At 35.2% G+C, this 13239-nt stretch overlaps 1 protein-coding gene across 1 annotated transcript in view; it reads right to left on the reverse strand.

Moving 5' to 3' along the window:
• Positions 1 to 208: 208 nt before the first annotated feature.
• The window catches only part of Lipt1 (Lipoyltransferase 1), a 49814-nt gene continuing 36783 nt past the window's right edge, over positions 209 to 13239 (reverse strand). Inside the window, exon 4 of the mRNA XM_090386269.1 lies at positions 209 to 934. Coding sequence (XP_090242395.1) covers positions 503 to 934 — 432 coding nt within the window. The 3' untranslated portion in view covers positions 209 to 502. The remainder of the gene's footprint in view (positions 935 to 13239) is intronic.

The following is a 13239-nucleotide window of genomic DNA, read 5'->3' on the forward strand; positions in this document are numbered from 1 at the left end:
AGAACAATATCTGTAGATTTCAAAAGTTCTGACATTAAAATCTAATCCTAAGTTAAGTATTCCATCTCATGTTTACAGTGCCAATTTCTCCCTGGTGGTGGAAATTTGAACTAATTTTTTTTCTTCTACAAACTGCTTCCCCATACCCTAAATGACATACCCACCGATTTTCATAGTGCTAACTCTACCTGTTTTGATACTAGGGTCTCCTGAATAGGGAAACTTATTTTATAACCACACGGTATATACATTATATATGCAAACATGCCTAAAATTTTAGTATACAAATAAAAAAAATTGTGTTATCTCAAATCCTCAGTTGGGTAAGGATTCCTGTATATATGTGTACACACACACACCTGCAAATATACAGCATATTTTCTATACTTCATAAATTTAGATATTTTTTATAAAGATTATACTAATATTTATTTAATTTTATTACAGTAACCTAATAAGAAGAATAAGTTCTTTAAATAAAATTCCCTAAACCACATTTGTATCAAGCATGGGTATCCCTAACAGAATTTGTTATACATTTTATGATAAAATCAGTTACATTATCATTGGTAATATTATTCTGAACTGCCCAGTTTGTAAGAGTTTCACAGATGTCTTCAACATTAAACTGCACATTTTTTAAAATTTGTTGCAATGAATCATATAAAATATTATTAAAAGGAATGGGATCAATAATTACATTTTCAATACATCCATGAAAACAAGTGACTGAAATTTTTACATTATATGGATATGTTACTTCATTTCCAACAATTTTTACTGTTTTAGTTGGCATAGTAACAAAGTTTCTCATTACAGTAAATCTAGGAGTTTTTCCAAATATCCAGTTCCAGCTTTTTAAGTGTTGAATGATAATACTCAGACCAGGAAATCTATCATCATCTGGGCACAATACAATGGCTGGCTGCCTAATCTGTAAAATATAAAAATACAAGATGACATTCTTGTTGTTAAAATTGGCCTTTAGGAATGTTTTCATAAAATGCAAATAAATCTAGACCAGAAACTACTAACATTTATGTTTTCAGAGTCACTTTTTTTCATTATGGGAAGGACTTACCATATGCATTTTTCATGATTAGGGGCAAGATCACTGCCCCTGATCATAACAAACACAGTTGCACAGCACCTGACAGATGTCCTATTCTGTTTTTTATTTCTGGAAAAAGTTTTTTTTTTTTTTATTCTGCTTGAAACAAACATATGCTTGATCTTTTACTAATGCTGCAATAGTTATTAAATGCATTTTTCATTTTTTAATGAAACAAAATATATATTTGTTCTGCTAAGATGCATTTAGGGCTAAAGCCCCAAGCTGCAAGCAAATTTAGACTATGCATATATTAAGTGCAATAGCATCATTAATACACAGCCATTTCTGAATAAACATAATATTTATAAGGTGGCATAGTTTTAAGTTATATCTCATATTGTGAATACCTTCACAATGAGTTGCCATGATATTGCACTACTTTGAATAAGTAACGCTTCACCTAAGGAGAAGACTAATGTTACTTATTCTCAGATAGGTATCACCTATTAGGTGATACCTATCTGAGAAAAGAAGTCTTGCAGGTCATCCCATTTTGCATTCTTGTAATGCCAAACACTAGGTTGGGAATAGCCATGAGATAAAGGTTCCATTGGAGAAGAGATAATCACCAAGTTGTGATCTGAAGTGCCTAAAGGACCTCTCACTTCGACTGTGTACTTAGAAGGGTTGTTTGTGAGAAAAAGATCAAGTGTATTGGCTGTATGATTAGGATTTTCTGGTATTCTTGTAGGTAAATGAACAATCTGTGCAATGTCATTAGAAATTGCAAAAGCCTCAGCATCTCGACCAGCTAGGTCGGTGTGACTATAAAACGGAAGCCAGCTGGGGTTGTGAACATTAAAATCACCAAGGAAAATTACCTCACTGTTAGGAAAGTTGGACTGAGAAAGTCAAGTTGGAAAGAGAGAAAGTCAAAGTTTGTTTGTTTCTATTTGGTTTTTAGGAGCATTAGCAACTAAGGCCATACTGCTCCGAGAATATGCGGTGGTCATTCCCTGATCTTTCCACATCCTCTGTATTTGGTGGTCACGAGCTCGAACCCTGGGGCGAATCAAGAAGCATGTGCTATGCACTGCTGCTCCTGCCCACCTGGCTACAGAAGCACCAGAAAGTCAAAGTGCTCCAAGTGATTAGTGGAGTTGGGAGAACGGTAGAGACAACAGATGAATTTGACACAATGAGGTAGAGAGATTTTAAGCCAGAGAAGATCGAAAAGAGGAGATTCCAAATTACCAAGTCTCTGACAGGGAATATCGGGTTGTTGTTGTTATTTGGTTTTTAGGAGCATTAGCAACTAAGGCCATATTGCTCCGGGGATATGCAGTGGTCATTCTCTGACCTTTCCGCATCCTCCGTATTTGGTGGTCACGAGCTTGAACCCCGGGGCTAATCAAGAAGCGTGTCTTACGCACTGCTGCTCCTGCCCACCTGGCTACAGAGAATATCAGAACGGACATATGCACAAGTGCCACTTTTGAGGCGAAAGGAATCACAACGAATAATTTGGGCAACTGAGATGAGCAGTAGTTGAATCAACTGATTACAGAGATTCTGTCAGAAAAAGTACATGGGATTTGGCAGACTGCAAGTGGAAATGGACATCGTTAAGATTAAAATTATTTGTGAAATGAACTTAGAAGTGTTTGGGAGGTTTAGATCTTTTCACAGATAAGCTTACTCTATTAGTTTGACAATTCATGGTGTATTCAATAGTAAGGAAAAGTGTGTGGGGGGGGGTTGCTGTATGAAGTAATGAAATTTTTGGATATGGTGTACACATGGTAAGAATATACCTGGATCCATGACATAACGTGGCCTCGACAATGCCCCCGCATACACGCTACTCGGACTCTCTCCAGTCACTATCTGGCAGAGTAGAGGTAACAAGATTATACACTAGCTGATCTGGAAGCCTCTTGACGAGTTACCAATAGGCTCGGTCCAGTGTACTAACTAGTGGCTGGCCTGCAAACAGTTTTAGAGCTGTACCCTCGAAATGTAAATAAGATTGGATCTCGCCATGATGTTCATCATAACCTCGAAAGTTATCTGTCATACCGCATGATGGAAGAGATGGGGAAGGGTTGACCGGAACTTAGCTCTAGAGACTAAACATGGGTTCCACCACTTCAAGCCTCCAATAGCACTCTCATCAACCGGTGCAATATCACAAAGTGGTGGTATTGTACCGGTTGATGAGAGTCACCTACCACCTAGTGCTGTTCTTGCCACGAATATGCCATATCCAAAAATTTCATAACTCCATACAACATGTCCTCCTCACATCTTACTACTGAATACATCACGAATAGTCAAACTAATAGAAATCTGCTAAAGCTGTTCTAGAACAGCCTTAGCAGATTTTGGCACAACCCAACAACCACAAAGCAGTTATTAATCAGTCTGAACTGGATTTTGAAGAGGCTAAGAGTGGAACTCTTGCCAAAGCTATTGGATGCAAGTGTTGCCCATCTCTACTCTCAACTCTGTTAAAGTCTGATGTTTCTATTGCCACCACTAAAGATAAAGCCAACCTGCTAGCATCCTATTTTTCTTCTAACTCTTGTACTGATGATCTTGGCAAAAAGTGGTAGCACTCCCAAAAGGCACTAAATGGAGTATAGTGGAGTGGTAGCACTCCCACTTTGGGAGTGCTACCACTCCACTATACTCCATTTAGTGCCTCCTATGGTCTTCCATCAAAATATATGAAAAGAATTTTGAACAATTTTGATGGCAAGAAATCTTGTCTCCAAATGCTGCAAATTGCAGCATTTGGAGACTAGGCACTGCGTGATCTGAGTGAGGTGTTTAAGGGTTTGAATGGATTGAACAATTTGACTGGATGCAGTAAGAAAGGAAGTGAATACAAAAAGTAATTCTGATATCACATACTGATTTCAGGAAAGCTTTTGATACTACTGCACAAATTGGAGCAATGTGACTGTGCCCTTACAGGCAAGATGCTACCTATGGATAACGGAATGGTTGAGTGAGTGGGAGAAGACAGAGAGAGTGATTATCAATAGACACTGCTCTTTGTGCACTAATGTTATTAGTGGAGTCCAAAAGGGTTTGTTACTGGGCCCACTGTTGTTTTCTGTATTTATTTATGGTACTGATGAGGTATATTAGGCTTAACGTCTAAGTTTGCAGATGATACGAAGGCTGGCAGGGTGGTTAATGACAGTAATGAAGGTATGCTACTGCATCAAGATCTAGAAAAATTAGGCAGATAGGCTGAGAAATGGCAAATGAAGTTTAAGACAAATGCAAGGCACTGCATATGGGCAGCAGTAATCCCAGACTAACATACCAACTGTGGTACTATGCTCAGGATTGTGTAAAATGAAAATATCCTGAGGGTAAATTTGTAGTCGGATATGAAGTTCTCTAAGCAGAGCAGATAGGCTGACAGGTCAGCACATGAAGTTTTGTCTGATATACAGGGATAATGAGGCAATTATTCTATTGTATAAGGTCAAGCCACATCTTGTCTAGTGCATAAGGGTCTGTAGGCTTCATTTAGGAAGGAGGTATAGCTGTTGGAATGGGCACAGAGAAGGGCAATGAGCTTGGTGAGGGGAACAAAGGGGATTCTCTTACCAAGAAAGACTTCAGTTCTGCAAATTGCAGCATTTGGAGACTAGGCACTGCGTGATCTGAGTGAGGTGTTTAAGGGTTTGAATGGATTGAACAAGCTCAACACTGATGGTATTCTTCTTCTTGTTTAGACTACACACATGAGTGAGCATAAATTCAAATTGAGGAAGGATGGTTGATTGCTAGAAATTCTATCTGTTATTGTGGAAGTGGATAGTTTGAATAAATTCCAGGAAGAACTAGGCAAACTGTTGGAGGGGATGGATAGGTGAAATGGAAGATTTTTTTTTTTTTTTTTGGCCGATGCTGTATAAGTTTGCTTTCTTGCATCATTCGCCACTACTAATACTAAGCTCCAAGTCCCGATGGTATTTCTCCACTTGTTCTCAAAACCTGTGCTCCTGAACTTACTCCTGTTCTGTCACCTTTTTATACTTTATTTCTTTCTTTCTTGTCTCAATGAACTTTCTTCTACACTTTCTAAAGTAATGGAGAAATCCAGTAACCATTAACTCCTAAACTATTTAGAAACCTTCCATCTGACCAATGATTTCCAATATGGATTCTGTTAGTGTCGATAAATTGGTGATATACTGGCTTATGTTACCCATCTGTGGACAAAATCAATGGAAAACTGGTGAAACTTAAGAAGTTGTTCTTGACATTTCAAAGTTTTTGATTGTGTCTGGCGTAAAGATCTTCTAAACAGGCTTCTATCTTATGGACTAGCAACTGTTTTTTTGTAAATGAGTGTCCAGTTTTCAATCTGACAGCATTCACTGCAGGTGATGGTAGCCGGAATTGTCTTCTAACATTTCCACTAATGCTGGTGTTCACCAAGGTTCTCCCACCTTTTCCCACTCTTTTCCTCTTGTATATTAATGACCATCTTCCACTGGCTGGAAATCCTATCCATAGTTTTGCTGGTGACAGCACACTGCATTTCATCTTCCAGTTTGAGAAACCTTTCCCTGCACAAACAGCTTCAACTTTAAGAATATCCACTGCCATTTCATTAGATGCTGATCTCCAGATAATTCTCCAGAACAAAAATAACTTGTTAACTTTAATCCTTTTAACACTCAGTCCTGTCTTACATCTCACAAAAATGAGTCTACAGCTCCTATGCATAACTTCAATAGCACTCAGATTTTTAGGCAAAACATTTGAGTTTTCTCTTTTGCTCTTGGCATTACTTTTCTTCTAAACAACTGGGAACTCTGCACAAATATCAAACCCACCCTACCATGGAATATTTTTCGAACATTTGGTGTGGTTTCCCCAAACCTCTTTCAGGCTTCTAGAATCCATTAAAAAGAGGGCGGTCAGGTTAATTAATGACTCATCTCTTATAAAGTTTCTCCACTTTCTGAATCATAGATGTTCGGTTTCTGCTGCATGCTTTTCTATAGATGCTTCTATGGGCACTGTTCTTCTGAACTGGCATCTGTAATTCCCAGTCTCTTCCAAACTAGTCCGAATGTGTGCAACAACCAGTCAAAATCCATTTACTGTCCAACTTCAAACTCAAAGAACCAACTTTTCTACTTTCTTCCTCATTTATTCCTTCAAATTTGCACTTTCTGGAACAACCTCTTTTCATACATATTTCTTGGAAATTTCAATCTACAGAAATTCAAGTTTAATGACAAGTATCTTATTTCATCAACCTTCACCCTATGCACGGCACTGAGCACTACAGACAGTCGGCTGCAAATATTTTAAAATGGGCTTTCAGTTTTGTTGACCTTTTATTCTTCTTTTTTTACAACTGGGGAAATATAATGGATACATTTTTATCATGATAAAATTTTAATATTGCGAATAAAAAAAACAACATGAAGTATTTCCCATATTACAAATAACATAAAAAAACTATTGAAAAACATTCTAGAACATAAAAACAAATATCATACATAAAAAAAAAACACTATTCTAGAAAAGGCACACAAAAATCACAGATTACATGAAAAAAAATTGTTACATAAATATTCAAGAAAAATTTATTCTAAAAATTGCCATATAGAATTTATTTCTTTATTAATATGTTGTCGATCTTCTGCTTTGCTCAATAGTTGAGTGATGATTATGGAGGAAAGATTTGACCTAATGATCTCGATCAAATTAAATCAATGCTTTTCAATTTAGATTTATGATCATCATATTTGCAATGCGTTTAATTGTCAAAGATGTTCTTTTTATTGTTACAATATTATTCATTATGTTCAGCTTCAGCACTGCTGATCGCAGTGGTTTCAAGGATATTTCTGGCTTTTTTAATTGAAAAGGGAATTTCACTTGAATTTTAAAGATAAACTGTCTTCGGCAAAATCTCTAAAATCATTCATTTTTATTTAATATTTTAATTGAAAACTTAAATTTTTTATTTGTTTTTCACCCTCTTGCCATGGAGATGAAAGTTCTTCCATATTCCACATTTCCGGGTAGCATTTGTTTAAAATTTCTTTCAATTCCTCATCGTCAGTGACATCATTATTTTCTTTATTTAATTTAAAATTACTCTGTTGCATTAATAACCGATCCTTTAAGGATAAAACAATGCAGTTTAATAACTTCTCATGAGGTAATTTTTTAAATGTCTTCTTACTTTCAATTTTGATTCTGTCAAATTCTTTTGATTTCAACATGCTCTCAATTTTAGTTTCATAATTTCTTTCAGAATTTTTCAAATTAGCAATAGCATTGATAGTTCGAATAATTAATTTATCTGCTTTTACTATAGGGATGCTGCGACTTTGTAAAGCTTCTGAAAGGTAAGAAAGCTCTTGCAGGATGTTGATCATTAGTGCTAAATTGTTAAGAAATTCCAGATTTAAAAGTTAGTTTAATAATCCTGAAAGTTTAACTTCGGATTCAAAATGTTTGCACAAAGCAGGATAATTTCTTCAAACTGCAATTGCTGTCTGCAAGCTACTCATCATGTCCCAAACGTGAACGATTTTTATAATTTCCACATCAAGTTCTTTAGCAATCATCCTTAAATCACGTTGGTTTTCAGGAGATTGGTGATTTTTTTTTTTTTTTTTTTTTTAGTTATTTCCTGTATGCTACGTTGAGGCCTTCACTCACTATGTTGAGTGAAGGAATCAACACAGTTTCGAAATCTGCCGACATTTCATCTTTGGAAAGTTTATTAAATATCTTAGTTGCTCTCAATCCTTCCCCTCTCTTGATGTTACTTCTGTCACTAGTTCTTTGAATACTGTCCAAACTGTTGGAATAACTGAGATATTCAGCTACTGTGACCATGTAAATTCAGACAAGAGAAATTTGCTGAAAAGCATGGATCACTCACCTCCGAAAAGCAGATGACTAGTTGCCAGAGTAAAGGGGAACCACAATACAGATTGACCAGAGGCTATTATCCATGTCAGGAATATGCCTTGATCTTCTGACTGGCTATGGAAAGTATATTGACTAGTGTGACTTCTCAGTATGTGGGATAGGTGACTGCATAGGTTTCACAGGAACCACTAACACTGCAGAATGGCAATCCATTTCTAATTGTTAAATTGCCTAAAGGCCAGAGGTGGGAACAATGTGTACAAAGTTGTAATCTGTTCGTTATATGGAAATTTTCTTCCTTCTATGGAAACTATTTTATACCAAGAGGAATTCAAAAAAAAATCGCTATAAAGATGTTCATTAAACAGAGGACTGACTGTAATTAAATCAAAAATGAAGCACTTTTAAAATACATAACTGGTCGAGTGCACCCTTAAAATGCTGCACCTGAGACTGGGGGCCTGCTCGTCCCACCGTAGTTCCTGTTCTGGATACTTAATAACTGAATTCAGGATTTAATTTGTAAAATAAGTGATTGTTTCCACAATAGGCTTGAAAAATTTTCAAAAAAAAAAAAGGGGGGGGGGGGCTCTGGCAACCCTCACTATAGCTCACCACTGACTACAGGTTCCAATAACTTTCATGTTTGGGGTTTTGATAAAAAAAAAAAAAAAAAATATATATATATATATATATATATATATCTATCTGATAATTCAAAATAAAACATAGGCCAGTAATATGGCAAAAACTGTAGAGCGAAAATTAACATAAAAATAACGTAAAATAAAATAAACCAACAGGGAGGAGGAAGTAAAGGTAATAATACATAAACAGTAGCCGAAAGTCCCCTATATAATTTAGCGCTTTAAATACAATTAATAAAACCAATATAAAATTTAAAGTAATGCCAATTATATTATAATTTAGTGGTACCCCCCCCTCACCCAAAGGTACCAGTTCTGAAAAATGTGAAATATCACCAAAAAGGGGGTTAAAAGAACTATTAAGAGAAAAACAAAATATCAAAATAATAGACTGATCATTATGACCCATATCGACAGAGGACCACGAGGCCAATAATGGTCATGGAATCACTGCATTTAAATTGCTATACAAATCGTCGCGAAGGTGAAAAGATCGAAGAACCAACCCCCCCCATTCCTCCTCCGATCGATCCATAAATGCAGAGGATTTGCAAGGCGGTGGTCCTTATGCAGCGAGAAATAAATTATAGAACAGACAGCACTTTAGAGCAGAGCCACACCACTGACGTAATGTAAGCTTAGCCAGCTTATATAAAAGAAAAGAATAGATGGCAGCACAGGCGCTGCTTATTTAGCATGTCAACCCACTACTACCACTGAGTTATATTTAAATAATGGTTAAAAGTTAAGATGTAATAAAATAAAATATGAAAAAATAAAAAATATATAAAAAAAAAATAATAAATAAATAAATTATGCTTTTTGCTGCCTCTAATGATAGCTTAATATTTATTTATTATTATTTTTTTTCTTATTCTGAAATTTTTTCTTATTATTTTGATATTTTGTTTTTCTCTTAGTAGTTCTTTTAACCCCTTTTTGGTGATATTTCATGTTTTTCGGAACTGGTACCTTCGAGGGGGGTACAGCTAAATTATAATATAATTGGCATTATTTTAAATTTTATATTGGTTTTATTAATTGGATTTAAAGTGCTAAATTATATAGGGGACTTTTGGCTACTGTTTATGTCTTATTACCTTTACCTCCCCCTCCCTGTTGGTTTATTTTATTTTATTTTATGTTAATTTTCACTCTACAGTTTTGCCATATTGCTGGCCTATGTTTTATTTTGAATTATCGGATATATCTGGGCTTCATGTGGAGGATGTGCATTTTGCTGCTTCTAATGATAGCTTAATATTTATTTATTATTATTTTATTTTTTATTTTTTTCTTATTTTATTACATCTTAACTTTTAACCATTATTTATATATATATATATATATATATTATAATAACCATCACAGTTAATGCAAAGATGGAAGTGTGAGTTGCCCATAATGCCACAAAGAAAAGGACAGAAAAATTAAAGTAAGCAAATGGCCGCCAAAGGTGTAACCACCAGACTATCTATCAATAAGAAACAGAAGTGGCTGTGATTTAAAGAATAGCATCACGCAAAGCAGCAGATAGCTAAAACTTAAATAGATATAAAATAGATATAGTACATAATACCAATGAATTAAAACTAGAAATAGTGGGAAGATAAAATAAACTGGATATGTCAAATGCACCAAAGTGAGAAAAGCAGCAGCAAAGAATGCAAATGTATATATATTTCTATATTGTAATAAATATGAGTTACATGACAGCCAAAAGCCAAGATAGCCGAAATATGAATAAAAGAAATAATTAAAAAATGATGCCCTGTAAAATAAAATAGATTACATGAAAATAAAGGTAATGGTAGCTGGCATCAGATAAGGGTGGGCAAATTTGGATATGGTTCAAAAAGGGGAAATAAAGCAAAAATGCAATTAAATCTGATGTCAGCAAAGGCAAAAGTTGACACATGATCAATTATTTCAAGTATTTCATCAATGGACTACACCCAACCATGTATCAAAAGACTGTTTCTATACTTGCCCACAACTGAACAAAGAGAACAAAACCTTGAAAATAAACCAAATAAGATCATCCCCCACAAAGCATGGACAAGTGAACACACAGTGTTCTCAAAGAAAGTCATGGCAAAATCAACAAAATTATTTCAAGTACAATAGAAGCAAACGACAAAAGGCCAATGCATACACAAATGCTGATATCCAAAATCGAAAATCAAAACTAAAAGCATTAAAATTTACACACACACACACACACACACACACACACACACACACACACACACACACACACACACACACACACACACACACACACACACACACACACACACAGTGGAAATTGTTTGACATGAAACCGTTTGAAGATTCTGTCTTTGGGGAGACTGGTGTTATTAATTTTTTAATAAAATTAAACGTGTGATATTAAACGTGTGTAATTAAACGATAACATAAAAATTAATAACACCAGACTCCCCAAAGACAGAATCTTCGAACTAACTAAACTATTAGTAAATGCTAATTACAATCTCTTTCAAGGAAAAATATACAGACAGATTTTTGGCCTCCCAATGGGCCTAAACATCAGTGGACTCATTGCCGAACTATACTTAGACAAATTAGAAAAGATCCATCTTGATCCATTTATACCACAGATCATTTTACCATAAATAATATTCTACAGGTTTTTAATAACATCCATCAGAGATTAAAATTTGAATTAGAAATTGAAGCAGAAACCCACTCCATAAATTTCCTTAATTTTACCATACACAGATTAGACCAAAAACTAAATTTCAGCATATATAGAAAACCCACTAATAAGGGGATGCTTTTGCATTTTCACAGTTATCATCCCCAACCATACAAAAAATCGGTCATGCTGAATCAATTTCTTAATGCCTTTAAATATTCTTTCACCCAGATTTCTCTAACGACAGAAATAAATGAATTAACTAGAAGATTCTCAAATAGGGGTTACCTGCTAACCAATATAAACAAATTTTAAAACAATATACCGTGAAAAAAATAAACAACAACCACCTCGCAACAAACATTGCACAAAAATCCGACAAGACCAAAATACATTTCATCACCATTCCATATGTCGAGTACTGGTACAATACACTTAACCAAATATGCAAGGGAACTGACATGAAAATCATAGCAAAACCCATGAACAAATTATACACATTCTTCAGAAATCGACCTTCAAACACCACATTCCAATCACAGCTGACCTAGTATACAGCATCCGATGCAAAAATTGCGACGCTGTGTATGTAGGATCTACGATGGGAGTGGCACAGCTTCGAGCAAAACAACACGAAGCTTCTGTGCGGGCAGGTCGTTCAAATGCATCGGAACTTTTGTTCCACGCAATAAATGAATGACATTCATTCGGCTTTAATGAAACAAAAATTATAAATATCAACACAACTACTACAAACTACTTATTGCGGAAACCTTAGAGATGAAACTACATGAAACTTCAATCAATATCCGTAGACCATTCCTGTTGTCCAACGATTGGTCACTTATATGCATGCGTGAAGAATAAACACTACAACATAAGACAAAAGTTTCGGATTAATTGTGAGTTGCTCTATTCCTGTGAACATGATGCCCCAAAAAGTTCTAGTCCGAATTAAGGAATGTAGAGAATAATCCCCCTCCCCACCCTCAACGTCCATTAGACTTTTTTAGACCCCTAAATTTAACTCTAATGTCAAGCTACTGGACCGAAGAAAATAATCGGTTCATATTTATTAAGCAGTTTAGACCTTAAAAATTTAATTTTACATCAATCCATGTAATGGTTTCCTTGCTGCCAGAGGTATGGTGTTTGAAGACAGAAGTCTTGAGCGCTCAAGATTGAGACCAAGGGGTCTGAACACTACGGTTCTGACAGTGGGGAAGATGTCCCACATGTTTTGTAAAATTGATATAGCCTTCCCAAAGAATTATTAGCGTGTTGGACCAGGAGAGTTGGTTGGAAAAGAAGCTTCCTATATCAAAAATAAAGGTAATCCCTGTTGTTTCATAACTATATAACATTACACAAGGGGCATTTTACAAACAATTTATTAACGCTTAACATGTTCATTGACTTCATCAGATAAAAAAATACATACAATATGTAAAAATTAATGAAAAAAGTTAATTATTTTTTGTAAAAAAATTTGATATCTTTTTTTGCGCTGTGTTATTTACCATCTTATTATCTACAAATTGTTCAATATCGTGCATCACTTGGTTCATTTCACCACTCGTATGTACATCTAAATATCTGCACATACTTTTTATCAATTTTCACATTTCTGATGTAGTAGGAACAAGAACTAACAAATCGATGTTACTGTCTACATTATCATCACTATCTTCACCCATGGGATCCACTTCCGTTGGCCGTACGCCATCCAAAATATCACTATCTGTTAAAATCAGTGCTGTACACGAATCAGTATCACCAACTGCGACAAATTCATCCAAAGATACTGAACTTTCTAAAAGAGATGAAACAAGCCCAAACGTTTCACTGAATGTTGGTTCAGCTTCTTGATTGTCTTGAGACTCTTGAGTAGATATTAAATCCGTCATTTTGGAAAATCCCCCATTTGGTGTTACAAGATTCCAAGCAGT

This window comes from Mastigoproctus giganteus, chromosome 12, assembly GCF_048544385.1.
Source record: "Mastigoproctus giganteus isolate SK-2022 chromosome 12, ASM4854438v1, whole genome shotgun sequence".
In the NCBI taxonomy this organism is placed as follows: domain Eukaryota; kingdom Metazoa; phylum Arthropoda; class Arachnida; order Uropygi; family Thelyphonidae; genus Mastigoproctus; species Mastigoproctus giganteus.